Source organism: Apodemus sylvaticus, chromosome 12, assembly GCF_947179515.1.
Source record: "Apodemus sylvaticus chromosome 12, mApoSyl1.1, whole genome shotgun sequence".
In the NCBI taxonomy this organism is placed as follows: Eukaryota; Metazoa; Chordata; class Mammalia; order Rodentia; family Muridae; genus Apodemus; species Apodemus sylvaticus.
The window spans coordinates 89472461-89486133 of record NC_067483.1 but is presented as its reverse complement, the minus strand read 5'-3'; the positions used below and the strand labels follow the sequence as shown (position 1 = coordinate 89486133).

General features: G+C 36.1%; 1 protein-coding gene across 4 annotated transcripts in view; it reads left to right on the top strand.

The window, feature by feature from the left end:
* Enah (ENAH actin regulator) overlaps positions 1-13673 on the top strand; it is a 122494-nt gene that overhangs the window by 87580 nt on the left and 21241 nt on the right. For 3 of the 4 annotated variants that reach the window (XM_052200338.1, XM_052200340.1, XM_052200339.1), the window contains exon 4: positions 5358-5442. In XM_052200338.1, coding sequence (XP_052056298.1) covers positions 5358-5442 — 85 coding nt within the window. Of the gene's footprint in view, positions 1-723; positions 781-5357; positions 5443-13673 lie in introns of all 4 variants that reach the window. The other variant, XM_052200341.1, reaches the window with a different exon arrangement.

Below are 13673 nucleotides of genomic sequence, written 5' to 3'. Positions count from 1 at the left end.
CCAAGTTTGAGTAATACCTTGATCTTGGATAAAGCATTTCTCTTGTCAGAAATCACCACTTTCTCTTTGAGTTTTTTTTCTTAAAATGAATTTATGAACTTATTTCATTGATAAACTAAATTTTAATATAGATCATGTAGGTTAAATGTCTGGTTGTTGTGGCAACACAGAATTTTTATTAATTCATTTTGTCAAGAATATTGTTATATATAGGGGAAATAGTAATAAAATGTGTCTGTAAACCTTCTTAACCTTATTGTTAAGTATAAATCAATTTCATATCAGTGGATATATACACATATATGTATAGCTTTTTATTTATAGATTTCTGGTTTTCTTTTTCCAGCTGGTATAAATAAGCAATCTTAATTAAATGAATCTTTAAGTATTTCCCCTGAACTTTTTTTGACTATAGTTCTCCTAAATGGGCGGGTAGACCTCATGAAATTAATTCTGTTGGCTATGTATCTTAACTTTCTATACTTCATTTTCACTAATGTTCTAAAAAATACAGTCTTAAAATGCAGATTGCATTCTTTGATTGTATAACTCAGGAAATATTTAAGCTATAAAATCATAACGTTTCCTGAATGAGGATTTAGATAGGACGCATGTATAAATAAATACATTTTGAACATTTCAAAGCAACTTTTAGTTAATGTGAAGTTCTTCAGATGGCCCTATTGTCCTTCGAAGCTTCTAACACCGAGGTGTCTGTTGCAGCCCAGAGCAAGGTTACTGCTACCCAGGACAGCACTAATTTGCGATGTATTTTCTGTGGTAAGCAACATTATGTTTACATTACTTTTTCAAGCTGTGGTACATACTCCTTGCACATATCCATAACTTTTGTTTCTTTGGGCCATAGTCTGGTTCGTGGTATTTGAGCTATGAAGCAAGCTTCTGCTTTGTGTTGTGATAGTCATTGTGTTCCTGTAGGTTGCTTTGGGTTAGCCTTTGAGTTGGCTCACTCCTGAAGATAACTAGAAATAGAGTCTTAAAATATTTTTTACCTCTTCCAATAAAAATGAGAGAAGTTGTTATTTTTTTAATTTATTATAAGTTTCTTTGGGAACAGACATCTGATGTAATGTAGAAGAAAAAGGTATGCATTTTTCATATGACTTGAGTAATGTAAATGTGCCTTGTTGGGAAGGAGCTCTGTTTATCTTAGTTCTAGATGTGCGTATTATAAAGGCAGACTGAAGCTCACTCTTTCAGTGGATTGGTTTCAGAGGACAACAAGCTTTATTTGGTAGCCTGGGTTTCTGTGACTTAGAAGTAAATTTAATATTGTGGATTGTTTTCTATCATGTTCACTCTAATAAATATACATGTGTGTATATACATGTATTATTTGCATGAATAAATTAGGTATATCACTTAGCTACTCCATGTTAGAACTGGTCAGTCATTTTATATGCATACATAGATATATATATATATACATATATATGTTTCTTATATGTATATATAAACTTTTGCACAGGGAGATTTTTTTTATATAGATTAGTATGTAAATATATATTGTTTGAATTCGTTTTTCTATTTGATTCTGAAATTTCCTATTTTGGAAACCTAAATTTCAAAATGAAGTCTTTCTTAATTATTTTAATTTTTTTTTTGATTCACATATACACTTTTGACTCATACCTTGACTAGACTATGAGAGAAAATTTTAAAGTGGTATCCTACAAAAATTTTGAATTAATAGTTCAGCTAGTGTGTATACTTTTTCCATGTAACTCAGAGTTGTTGGTGTGTTTTCTCAGTATTGTTGATACAGTTTCTGGCTTTTAAGTTGATATGCTTGGATTAGATAAGCATGTCATAATAAGAAAAAAAGGAAAATTCTAATATATCTCATGGTTACATAAGTTACATTTTGATCTGCTGCAGCTGATGGTTACAGCAGTGAGTACTTATTTTATGACTTGTTATAAATCTCTCCTCCTCTCCCCCAGACTCCAACCCCCCACTGCAGATTGCTTAGTATCAGTAACTTTATCTCTGGTCTTATCCTGGGGTTCTATGAGCAATCATTGATAGTTGTGTGATTTTATATCTCTCCAGCTCATTTTGAAAATGTACTTGATATTGTAACTGTGCTTTTAAGGCTGAGATCCACGAGTAGAGTGATAGCTTGCCCAGTTTAAAGAGGAAAGAGTGAGTAATTGACCATATTAACAAAGGGGAGTGTTTAAAACGTAAAATGCCAGATTTAAAACGTAAAATGCCAGGTTTAAAACAGATTTCCTTTATAAAGGCCTCTTATTTATATACAAAGTCTTCCATCTGATTGCTAAATTTAAGTTTAACTGTATTGTATATAACAGCACCTACTTGTCTTGTAGTCCTGTGTTTTAAAATAGTCTGTGGCTAATTGTTACCTAGACTTGTGAGAATTAAAATGAGGAAAGTAAGTGAAATGTGCTTTAACCAAGACTCAGAATTGAAAGGCAAGACTGAAATGTCATTCTTATTGGAGAGAAGTTCATATCAAATTTATAGAATGCGTTCAGCAACATTGCTACATTGTCTTTATTAGGAACAGTAATTCACAAACTTTGCTTTGCATTGTCTAGCCTGGGCAGATTAGGACCAGCCATGGTCTGGTTGTCAGGCGACTCCGGCAGAGAGCTAGAGCAGCAGCACCCATTTCTGCACCTCGGTCATTTCTCTCCCCTGCCCCCTCCTCACAAAGATAACTGATAACCTATAAACCATGTATGCTAAAATACTGTCATTTACTCATTGAGGTGATTATGAAAGCACCTATTTTATATTTTATGAGAAGACAGATACTTGGTTTGGATATGGCCCGTTTGAAAAAATAGTATATATATTCCAGAAAATAGAGCTGCTGCTGGCCTTGCCCAGCCTTAGTTTCTGCTTTCTGTTGTTTCATAATACCTGTGATACAACTCACCAATTTTATATCCCATTGAAATGTTTGATGAGAAGGAAAATGTAATTGTATACCTCTACTTTATAATTTGCCCAGAATTTTTATCTAATAATTATAGTATTTTATAATTACATTTAATTGCATATGTATTTCAGGATGCAGGGTTTTTACAGTTTGGCAATATTGGTAAAGAAGAAAAAGAAAATAAGCAGATTAAATGTCGATGTCACAAAACACCAAAGAGGGGTTTAAGGATGCCCGGATAGACAAATGGCTTGTCATCATAGAGCTGTGTAGCAAAGAATTGTAAGAGTTCATTCTTAGATCGGAATTCTCATTGTAAAGGATTCGTTGACGTTTTCCTTTTTATGTGGTAGGAATAAACTAGTGAATTTTCACATTCAGTTTGTTTTATGAGTCACATCAGGATTCTTAGGGGCTTTTTGGTAGTTTTGTTTTGTTGAGAGTGTGTTAAGTGTTCCGGTGACCCTGACCTCAAAATTCTCCTGTAGTTGCCTCCCAAATGCTGAGACTACAGGCATATACTACCATGCTAGGCACAGAGCTAGATTAAAAACATACAAAATTGTTTAATAAGATCAATAAGATAAAGTTGAAAATTTAATATCTTTGACTTGAATATATAGATTTCAGCTAAAAACAGATTTAATTCACTAATAGGATGATGGAGATACAATGCCTTCTCTAGATGTGAGCATGAAACTTAGATTCCTGACTTCCAGCTGATACTGGCTGAAGTTTTCATTTAAACTCTCAGACATTATTTTTTTAACTGAGCCATAATGATCTTTTATGTTGGTTTTACCAAATGCTTTTATTTTGTAGTTTTAAAATGAAATATAAAATATAATTACAAATATATAAATTATACTCCTAACAATTTTATAGGTTCTTAAATTTGTCCTCCCAACTCATACATCTCTCTACCTTTTTCTGAAAGGCTTTTTTCTCTATAAAATAGTAGACATTAATCTATAGCCAGGTATGGCAGTGTTTTTCAAAACGTCATTGTGTTAATTTTCCAAACATTCTGTTAAACAACAGTTATATTTTCATTTATGTAAACATTTATATATGTGTTTACTTTTAAAACATTTTTGTTTTTTCTTATTAATTACATGGGATTGATTTTTATAGTTTCTTTTGGTTCTCAAAGTATTAGGCTTATATCTAATGAAATACATTGCTGCAGTTGTCATCTAATTTGTCATTAGAGTGCAAATTAAATGACTAATATAAAATTATGTAAAGAAATGAAAAGTTTAGTAGGTAAGTTCAGATCATATTCTTGCTTTTCCATACTGGGAGGGGCCAGTGCTCTCTCACACCCTGATGAACCTTTGCTTCCAGCTGTGGATCTGCTCCACTAGGGGATAGCCGCTTTCATGATCTTCACTCAGAGCACGGTAGCATGTTCTAGTACACACAGCACTGATGTACTTTATAGTAGTGCTCTCCAAACTCTGAGAAGTCAGAGGGAATGCTTCTCAGGGTGCAAAGAAACGGTCTTTACTTTCTTGCTTTTAGTGTTGTAGATTTCAAGGTTGCTCTACCTTAACCTTAGATTGGTCATCTCATTATGTTATACTAGGTGCAAAAAGGATCTCACTTAATTTTTATATCCTGTGGCAGTAAGATTTCCCATAATTCAGTGACAGTCTTAAGATGCTAACGATGGGTCTGCATTATCTGTGGATGTTGGGAATGAATGGATGGATGGTCAGTGGTTTCTCATGGCAGTTCATGTTTGTGTAAACACAGGGTCTCCGCTCAACCCTCTGCCTTTCTTACCCCAAATGAAAAGTTAAGATGACCTAAACATTAAATATTCAGCTAAGTAGGTTAATACAGTATATGGAAGTTCAGCCAGTGTGTGTTTGACCAGTACTGGAAATGCCATGTCATTAAACAAAAATGGCAGCTCAGGTGGGCAAGTTTGATGATTGCATTAGCATACTCCAGTCTAGTATGAGGTTCTCATGCTCTCTCTCTCCTGTTTTTCATTTCCAGTGTTCTATTTAGGTGAGTTTTTAAATTCTGATTTTTCATTTAAGTTTTTCCTCACCACCTCATGAATAATTACCCCAAACAAAATGTCTCATTGTCTTAGAAAATGTCAAGCTCAGGCGCCTATGCAGATGCTCATTGAACACTTGTTTTACCAGCTCTTCATATATAAATGTTTATTTTTCCCTTATTGTTGGTGTTTCCATTTGTTTGAAGTAAGCCTTCTGGAGATGATGACAGCATTATGTTGCAGTCTTTCATTTGCTGTGTGTTTATATAAAGCTTATATTTTATTTTGCTAGATGAAAAGAAGATGCATTTTTTTTAATATGTGATGGTTTTATGTTGTTCTCGTGGTTTAATTTCCTCCATTCAGCTTAGTAGAATGGTAATATTCATCTGCAATGTTTCCTCTTTATAGGGCCAACATTGCCTAGACAAAATTCACAGCTACCTGCTCAAGTTCAAAATGGCCCATCTCAAGAAGAGTTGGAAATCCAGAGAAGGTAAATCCATATGTTTATATACTTTCTGGTTTACAGCAGACCAAAAGGACCTGACAACACATCATGTTCTTTAGTTCTTTGAAACTATGACTTTCATTCTGTCTGCTTTTTTTGTAAACAGCGTACTTGTGACTAAGACTATATTAAAAAGACTTGCTGGGCGGTGGTGGCACACGCCTGTAATCCCAGCACTTTGGGAGGCAGAGGCAGGCGGATTTTTGAGTTCGAGGACAGCCAGGGCTACACAGAGAAACCCTGTCTCGAAAAAAAACAAATCCAAAAAGCCAAAAAAAAAAAAAAAAGACTTACGGTCTGTTCCCTTCGGTCAGCCTTCTCTTTTTTTCAGTATGAGTGTGTGTCCCACGTGCACCTGTATACACCCAGGCATGTAGAAGTTAGAGGCGCACACTGCTGACTTCATTTGCTTTCCACACTACTTTTTGACAGTCTTTCACTGAACCTGGAGCTTGCCAGTTCTGCTGCACCGGCTGGCTGGAGAGCTCCCAGGAGCCTCGGCCCCATTATGGACATGTGCCATTCCCAGAGTTTTCCTGTGTGCTGAGTATTGAATCAAGTCCTGCCTGCACAGGAAGCACTTAACCAACTGAGCCATCCCCAGCCCATTAAGTCTCACTTTTATGCTAAATATCTGTGACCAGTATGACTTTCACATGACCATTTTAACTAGAAAGTGTTAGCTAAGTAAAATCTTTAAGGCTCTGATCTCAAGGTTTTATAGAGTTTAGTAGGAGAATACAAGATAGTCTGTTTATGGATAATGTTGGTTAAGCAAAGTTAGCAACGTTATCTCCATCAATTCAGTACAATCTAGAGGCATGCTTGAAATTATAATATACTTTATATATAATATAATTCTCTGCCTTTTAGCTAAAATCAAGTGCATAATACCTCATTTAGGGGTGGTTTTTTTCTTTTTTTTTCTTTCTTTTTTTTGGGGGGGGGGGGTTCAAGACAGGGTTTCTTTGTGTAGTCCTGGCTGTCCTGGAACTCACTCTGTAGATAGGCTGGCCTCTAACTCAGAAATCCGCCTGCCTCTGCCTCTGCCTCTGCCTCTGCCTCTGCCTCTGCCTCTGCCTCTGCCTCTGCCTCTGCCTCTGCCTCCCAAGTGCTGGGATTACAGGCATGCACTACCACACCTGGCTGGTTTTTTCTTAATTAGAAAACACACATACACACACACACACACACACACACACACACACACACCACTTTACCATTTCAGTATGAACTATGAAATCATGAAGATAGTTTCCGTGGGTTGGAGGGATGACTCAGTGGCTAAGAGCACTTCTGGCACGCATATAGCATCTGAAAGCTGTCTGTACCTTCAGTTCTTATGAGGCTGGGGGTTCAGTGCTCGTTTATGCTCCTCGCAGGCACTGTACATATATGATGCCCAGACATACATGCAAGCAGAACACCTGTCCATGCACATAAAATGAAAATAGTTCTTTTTTAGAAAGACAGTTTTCCCTGGGCAGTGACCTCAAGCACTCAGGAGACAAAGGCAGAGGCAGGCAAATCTGAGTTCAAGGCTAGCCTGGTCTACAGAATGAGTTCTGGGACAGAGAGAAATCCTGTCTTGAAAAACCATAAGTAGGGGGCTCAGCAGTTAAGAGCAGAGATTATTCTTCCAGAGGCCTGGTTCAAATCCCAGCACCCACATGGCAGTTTACAACTAGCTGTAATTCGAGTTCCAGTGGATATGACACCCTCATACAGACATACATTGAGGCAGAACACCAATGTAAATAAAATTTAAATTAAAAACTACAGCATAGATGTTAGCAAAGTTTACATCCTATTTTTCTTATCAAAATTCAGTGTTTATTTTATACTTAAAACATACTGCTTTTCTAAATAACCACATTTCCAGTGCTTAATGGCCGTATATGGAAGGCATTAAAGTAAAGCTTCCTCTAATGAAAATTTGAATTTACGTCTCAAAGATATATTTTTTTTAAGATTTATTTATTATTATATGTAAGTACACTGTAGCTGTCTTCAGACATACCAGAAGAGGGCATCAGATCTCATTAAGATGGTTGAAAGCCACCATGTGGTTGCTGGATTTGAACTCCTGACCTTCGGAAGAACAGTCAGTGCTCTTAACTGCTAAGCCATCTCACCAGTCCCGATCCTTTTCTTTTTGTACGTACCCACTGTTCATATGCTGTGAGGAAGCCCAATTTAAACTGTCTTCTCAGCCAGGGACAGTGGCACAAAACTGTACTGTCAACCGAACACTTAGATTCCAAAGATAATGATTCCAGATTCAAGGCTAAATGAAATGTATTTTGATATCTCATTTACATATTTGTATTTAAATATTTGTATTTAAACATAAGTAAATATTTGTACTAACTTAAGTATGGGCCAGTACCTTTAGTATCTGTTTATTTTGAAACCCTGTCTCAAAAAATATTTTCCAGCCGGGCAGTGGCTTACCACGCCTTTAATCCCAGCACTTGGGAGGCAGAGGCAGAAGGATTACTGAGTTTGAGGCAGGCCTGGTCTATAGAGTGAGTTCCAGGACAGCTGGGGCTATGCAGAGAAATCCTGTCTCAGGGAAAGAAAGAAAGAAAGAAAGAAAGAAAGAAAGAAAGAAAGAGAGAGAGAGAGAGAGAGAGAGAGAGAGAGAGAGAGAGAGAGAGAGAGAGAAAGAAAGAAAGAAAGAAAGAAAGAAAGAAAGAAAGAAAGAAAGAAAGAAAGAAAGAAAGAAAAGGTTTTCTTTTCTATACAGTTTCATAGAAAGCTATTAAATGATCTAACATTGTTGGGATCCAAGGAAAGTGGAATTAAACTTGAAAGAACTTCACGCATAGCTTGGGACCAGCTCCTGATGGTTTCTCTGAAGGAAGCAGGAGTGAGTAAGGAACCAGAGCGTTTGACGCATGTAACCATATGAAGGGTTGTGTGCAGTTCTGCTGGGGAGCTCAGGGTGACGTAGGGGTACATGGGGAAAAAGAAAGGGGAAAGCCAAGGAACGTGTTAGTGTTTAGCATACGAATAGGAAATTTCCTTGGAAAATAGCTGATGGATGAGCTTGGAGTGAAATGTTACTGGGGAAAGGAGAAGTGAACATCAGGAGGCAGTCAGAGTAGGAGGGGTCGGGCTAAAGTGTACAGCGCAGGGATAGAGCTCATGGAGGCCCCAGGTTTAATTCCCATTGCCAACCACCCAGATCATGGGAATTAATTATTGTAGGAAAAGAGTAACATCTAAATATGAGAAGTCAGGAATAGATATTTGTAAAGAAACTGCTGTTCAGAACCATGAGATAAGTACAAGAAAGTTAAAACTCAGTTGCTTCTATAGGAAGAAATCAGGAGTAGTGAGCGTTGTTAAGTTGTATAATGCTCTTCTAAACTTTAAACTAGGCATGGCTTTTATATGTTTACTTTTCAGTTTAGTCATCATAAAGTTGTTTGGTATTTTAAATATTAACCTTTGTTGACCTAATACCTTTATTATACCACAATACAATTTTCTACGTGTGCATGTGTCATTCATCAAATCTGTTTCTGGTTCCCACTCATTATTAATATTTGGCTTCCTTGGCTGTGATGGGAAAATATATTCTAAGAAACATGAGTCAGTCCCGCGTTCATCTGGACATAGAAGATCGTTTAGTTAGCATCTATAAATAGCTTTCACATCATCACTACTTACTACTTGCAAGTTATAAAGGGGGATAAGAACCCCAGCCCAGAACTGAGAACGTGGAGTAATGAAAGTGTACAGCACATCTATTAGCCTCCAGAGGCAGGATGGACCAAGAGTTGATCGCATTCTGGTGTAAGTATTGGCTCTTGTCTTAGGAGCTTTGTGATACTAAAATTCAACTGTCTTTTTTTTTTTTTTTAATCTTGTAGAGAGATGAAATCCCACAAAGGACAATAAAAAGTGTGTATCTACACTAGCTATAGCAGTACACATCTTTAATCCCAGCACTTGGGAGACAGAAACTGGCTAGTCTGTGAGTTCAAAGCCAGCTGGGGCTTCATAGTGAGACCTTGTCTCAGAAAAGTTAATTTAAAAAAAAATAGGCATTTTTACTATCTGGCATGTCAGCATTCCTCAGTGGCAGCAACCAGGATGCTTCTCCTGGTTTCTTCTTCCACCTCATTTTATGAAATTGAAATCTTCATTTACCCAAAAACTTGGTAAAGGTGGATAAAATATATCTTGACATTTTATTTACATTTTACATATTTTACAAGACTGTGTCTTCATAAAAACATAAATTAAACATGTATTTGTATGTATGTATTGATTCTGTTGTGGACCAGTTTTTTGTTGTTGCAATGGTGGTGGGTTTGGGGGCTTTTTTGAGGACAGTGTTCATTTGTTTACATTTGGGGGCTGATGTTTTGGAGAAAAATACTTCAATGATAGAAGAGAACTATATCTTATGTTTTTACTTAATATATTTAAAAATACTTTAATGGCTATAGTAGTATTCACTTATGTTTGTTTCTGGAAAAGATATGTAATTGAACATTCAAATTATTGAAAATATGAATGTAACTTAAAAGAAAACAAGCTGGACTGGAGAGATGGCTCACCAATTAAGAGCACCGACTGCTCTGCCAATAGTCATAGGTTCAAATCCCAGTACCCACATGATGAGTCACAACCATCATCCGTAGAGAGATCTGACACCCTCTTCTGGTGTCTGAAGATAGCTATAGTGTACTTACATATAATAAATAAATACATCTTTTAAAAAAAAAAAAAGAAAAGAAAACAAGCCTATTGGAATTTTCTCACAGCTCAGAATTCAGACGCATGTGCTTTAGTAAAATCTGGAGATGATTATACTAATGGGCAGACAGCAACCAGATGGAAACAACCTCAAGAAGAAGGCTTTCTTGCATTTCCTGTATGTAAGCTGGTAGTGATAATTCTGAGGAAAGCACAGTTCATAATTTTGGAGACTCCTTAAAAAGATTTGGGAAAGTCTCACTTTATAGCTTAAAACATTATAGTCAGATTTGTAAGCCTTTCAACTTAAGTAGGAATTATTCATGCCACCACATTTGTAAGTCAGAAAATTTCTGCTTGATAGTGTTTTCAATTACATATACATAGGCATCTTTTCAATGAGCAGGCTAGAAGTATTCATTACTTTATTCAAACATCAGTCTCTTGAAAGTGTATCAACTGCATACTTGAGTTATCTATCAGCAAACTTGGGAATATTCTTTGGTGTTATGCTTTTTTCCTTAGTACACATTCTATCTTTTATTCACTGGGGGCCTTTAAGATTATTTTGACATGCGGAGCAGTCTTTAAAGTCAGAACATTCTAGTTATAAATGTCATTATTTCAATACTGCTTCCAGACTCATCCATACCCATCTTACCTATGGTGACTGCCATGTAGCTCAGCTGTGGACAGTGATTATATAATGTTAGTATAACCGTGACATTGATTTTCCTCTGGCTGTGTGTGTGGTGTGGTGTGGTGTGTGTGTGTGTGTGTGTGTGTGTGTGTGTGTAGTGAGCATGGTTATGAGAGGCTTTTGCCTTTACACATGGATATCCAAAGTTAGGACACGAAAATCAGCTAACATAGAAAATGGATGGGGAAATGTTAAGACAGTAAGCTAATGTTGTTATGTTGTAAGCTGTATGTATTCTCTATATTCCTTCGATATGAATGAAAAGAGACACAGAAGAACAACATGTAAATATCCTAAAACTTAATCCCCCTGCCCAAAATAGTAGTGGGCCTTTTCCTTTTCATGTGTGTAGGTGTTTTGCCTAAAGGCCAGAAGTAGGTGTTGGATCTTCTAAAACTGGAGTTACAGACCCTTGTGAACCACTGTGTAGGTGCTGGGAATCAAACCCAGGTCCTCTGTAGAGCAGCCAGTACTCTTTAGGGTTTTTGGGGGTGGGAGTGGGGGACGGGTTGGTTGGTTGTTTTTTTGTCTTTGTTTTTGTTTTTAAGATGGGGTTTCTCTATGTAACCTTTGGCTGTGGCTGTCCTGGAACTTACTCTATAGACCAAGTTGGCCTCAAACTCAGAGATTTGCCTGCCTTTGTTTCCCATGTGCTATGACACATACACATATATACATATGTGTGTATGTATATGTGTGTGTGTATATGTGTGTGTGTATCATATATGTGTGTATGTATATCATACATTTGTATATGTATATATACATCTTCCCAAGAGCCACTCCCCAGTTCCCAACAGACGAGAGATCAGGCCTCCCAAGGACATCAAGCAAACAGCATAACTAGCTACAATAAGATGAAGCACATATCATCATACCAAGAAGCCAGTATTCATCACTGAGCCATATCCCTCGAACTTAAAGACCTAAAAATTTAATACCTGCTGTTAAACATGTATAAGGAGAGATAAGTGCTTTTTAGATAATTTCCTCAAATAATAGAGAGCCATATATTAAGAATCTTAAGAATTTTGTGCCTGGGCTCTGGAGAGATGGCTTAGCGGTTAAGAGCACCAACTGCTCTTCCAGAGATTCTGAGTTCAGTTCCCAGCAACCACATGGTGGCTCACAGTTGAGTTTCTTCATTAAATGCATATTATTGGGCGTGGGTTGTCTTTCTTTAATTTAAATTTTTTTAATGTATCTAATATCTTTCTAGCATAACCACACTGATAGCAATCCCGCAAAACTGTGGTAGCTCATAAATTATCAAATAATATAGTAAATGTACACTGAAAGTCTGATTTCATTAGTAGTCATTTTCCTAACTACTCAAAAGAACTGCTGCAATAGATTCCTTCCTAATAGCCATCGATCTGTATTGGGAAATTGTGTAGAAAATTGTGTTTTCAGTAAAATAAGTAAACAATTTATTTCAAGGCTAGGTTTTTCCCCTTTGTTTTATAGCCAACTTAGACGGGTGAAAGTTCTTTTTCTAATATTTTACTGTTTTGTTTTGTTTTTTTGATAATTCTGGGAGAAACAAAAGTAAGCAGATTTACTCATTCATATAACTATCTTACGTCTTACTGGAGCCCAGCTAGATCATTAGTCCAGAAAAGATTCTAATTCTAAATTCTTCTGAGTGATCATTAATACTACAATCTACATTTATGGACTACTATACATTTTATTATCTTCTTTAATATTAGCTAAATGCTGTTAAACATGTATAAGGAGGGATAAGTGCTTTTTAGATATTTCCTCAAATAATAGAGAGCCATATATTAAGAATCTTAAGAATTTTGTGCCTGGGCTCTGGAGAGATGGCTCAGTGGTTAAGAGCACCAACTGCTCTTCCAGAGATTCTGAGTTCAGTTCCCAGCAACCACATGATGGCTCACAATCATCTATAATGGGATCTGACGCCCTCTTCTGGTGTGTCTGAAGACAGCTACAGTATACTTATATATAACAATAAATCTTTTTTTAAAAAAAGAATTATGTGCCTGTCCCTCTAGAACATGTGATCCTATAGAAGCAGTTGGAAGAGGTTTCAAGGGTTAAGATAAATGTTTAAAGGTTTATTTTATTTTATTTGAGTAATTGAACTCAGGGTCTTTGAAGAGAAGTCAGTGCTCTAAACCCCTGAGCCATCTCTCCAGCCCCCAAGATAAATGTTTATTGTTATATTAATAATAGGGTAAATTATATCCTACACTGGAAACTAGTTAACCTCAAGAGCTAAGCAGTGGAATTTACACGTTCATGGGAATTAAAGATGCCAGACTAAGGATTTAAGCTAATTTTTTCCAGTGTGTTTTCTATCAGAAAAAAAGCAGATTTCAGAGTCGTGATAAAATGGTACTGATTTACTTGAATTTTAAAATTTAGTGTATGTTATTATAAGGCAAAGGCCTGCGCACATATGTACCAAATAACTATATTTACCTATAGATACAAAATTTTAGTTATTTATAGTTTATTTCTTACTTAACTGAGTTTATTTTCAATTCAGCAAATGTTTATTTAACTGTAGCTATGATCATTGTGTTTTCTGAAATAACTTGTGCAGTTAAAATGTTTCATTTTTAAGAAAAGGAGATTGCTTCGTTTTATAATTCATCATCAATGTAAAATTACTTGGTCATCAAAGTTTATTTGCAACTCTCTATTCTCATAAATTGTGTTGAGACCATGTTAAGAGCTTATTATTCCAACTGGAATAAAATACGTTTTTTATATTCTGTATATACAGATTTTATATATCTGTAAGGAAGCCTTCCTTCATGGGGGAGTAGTG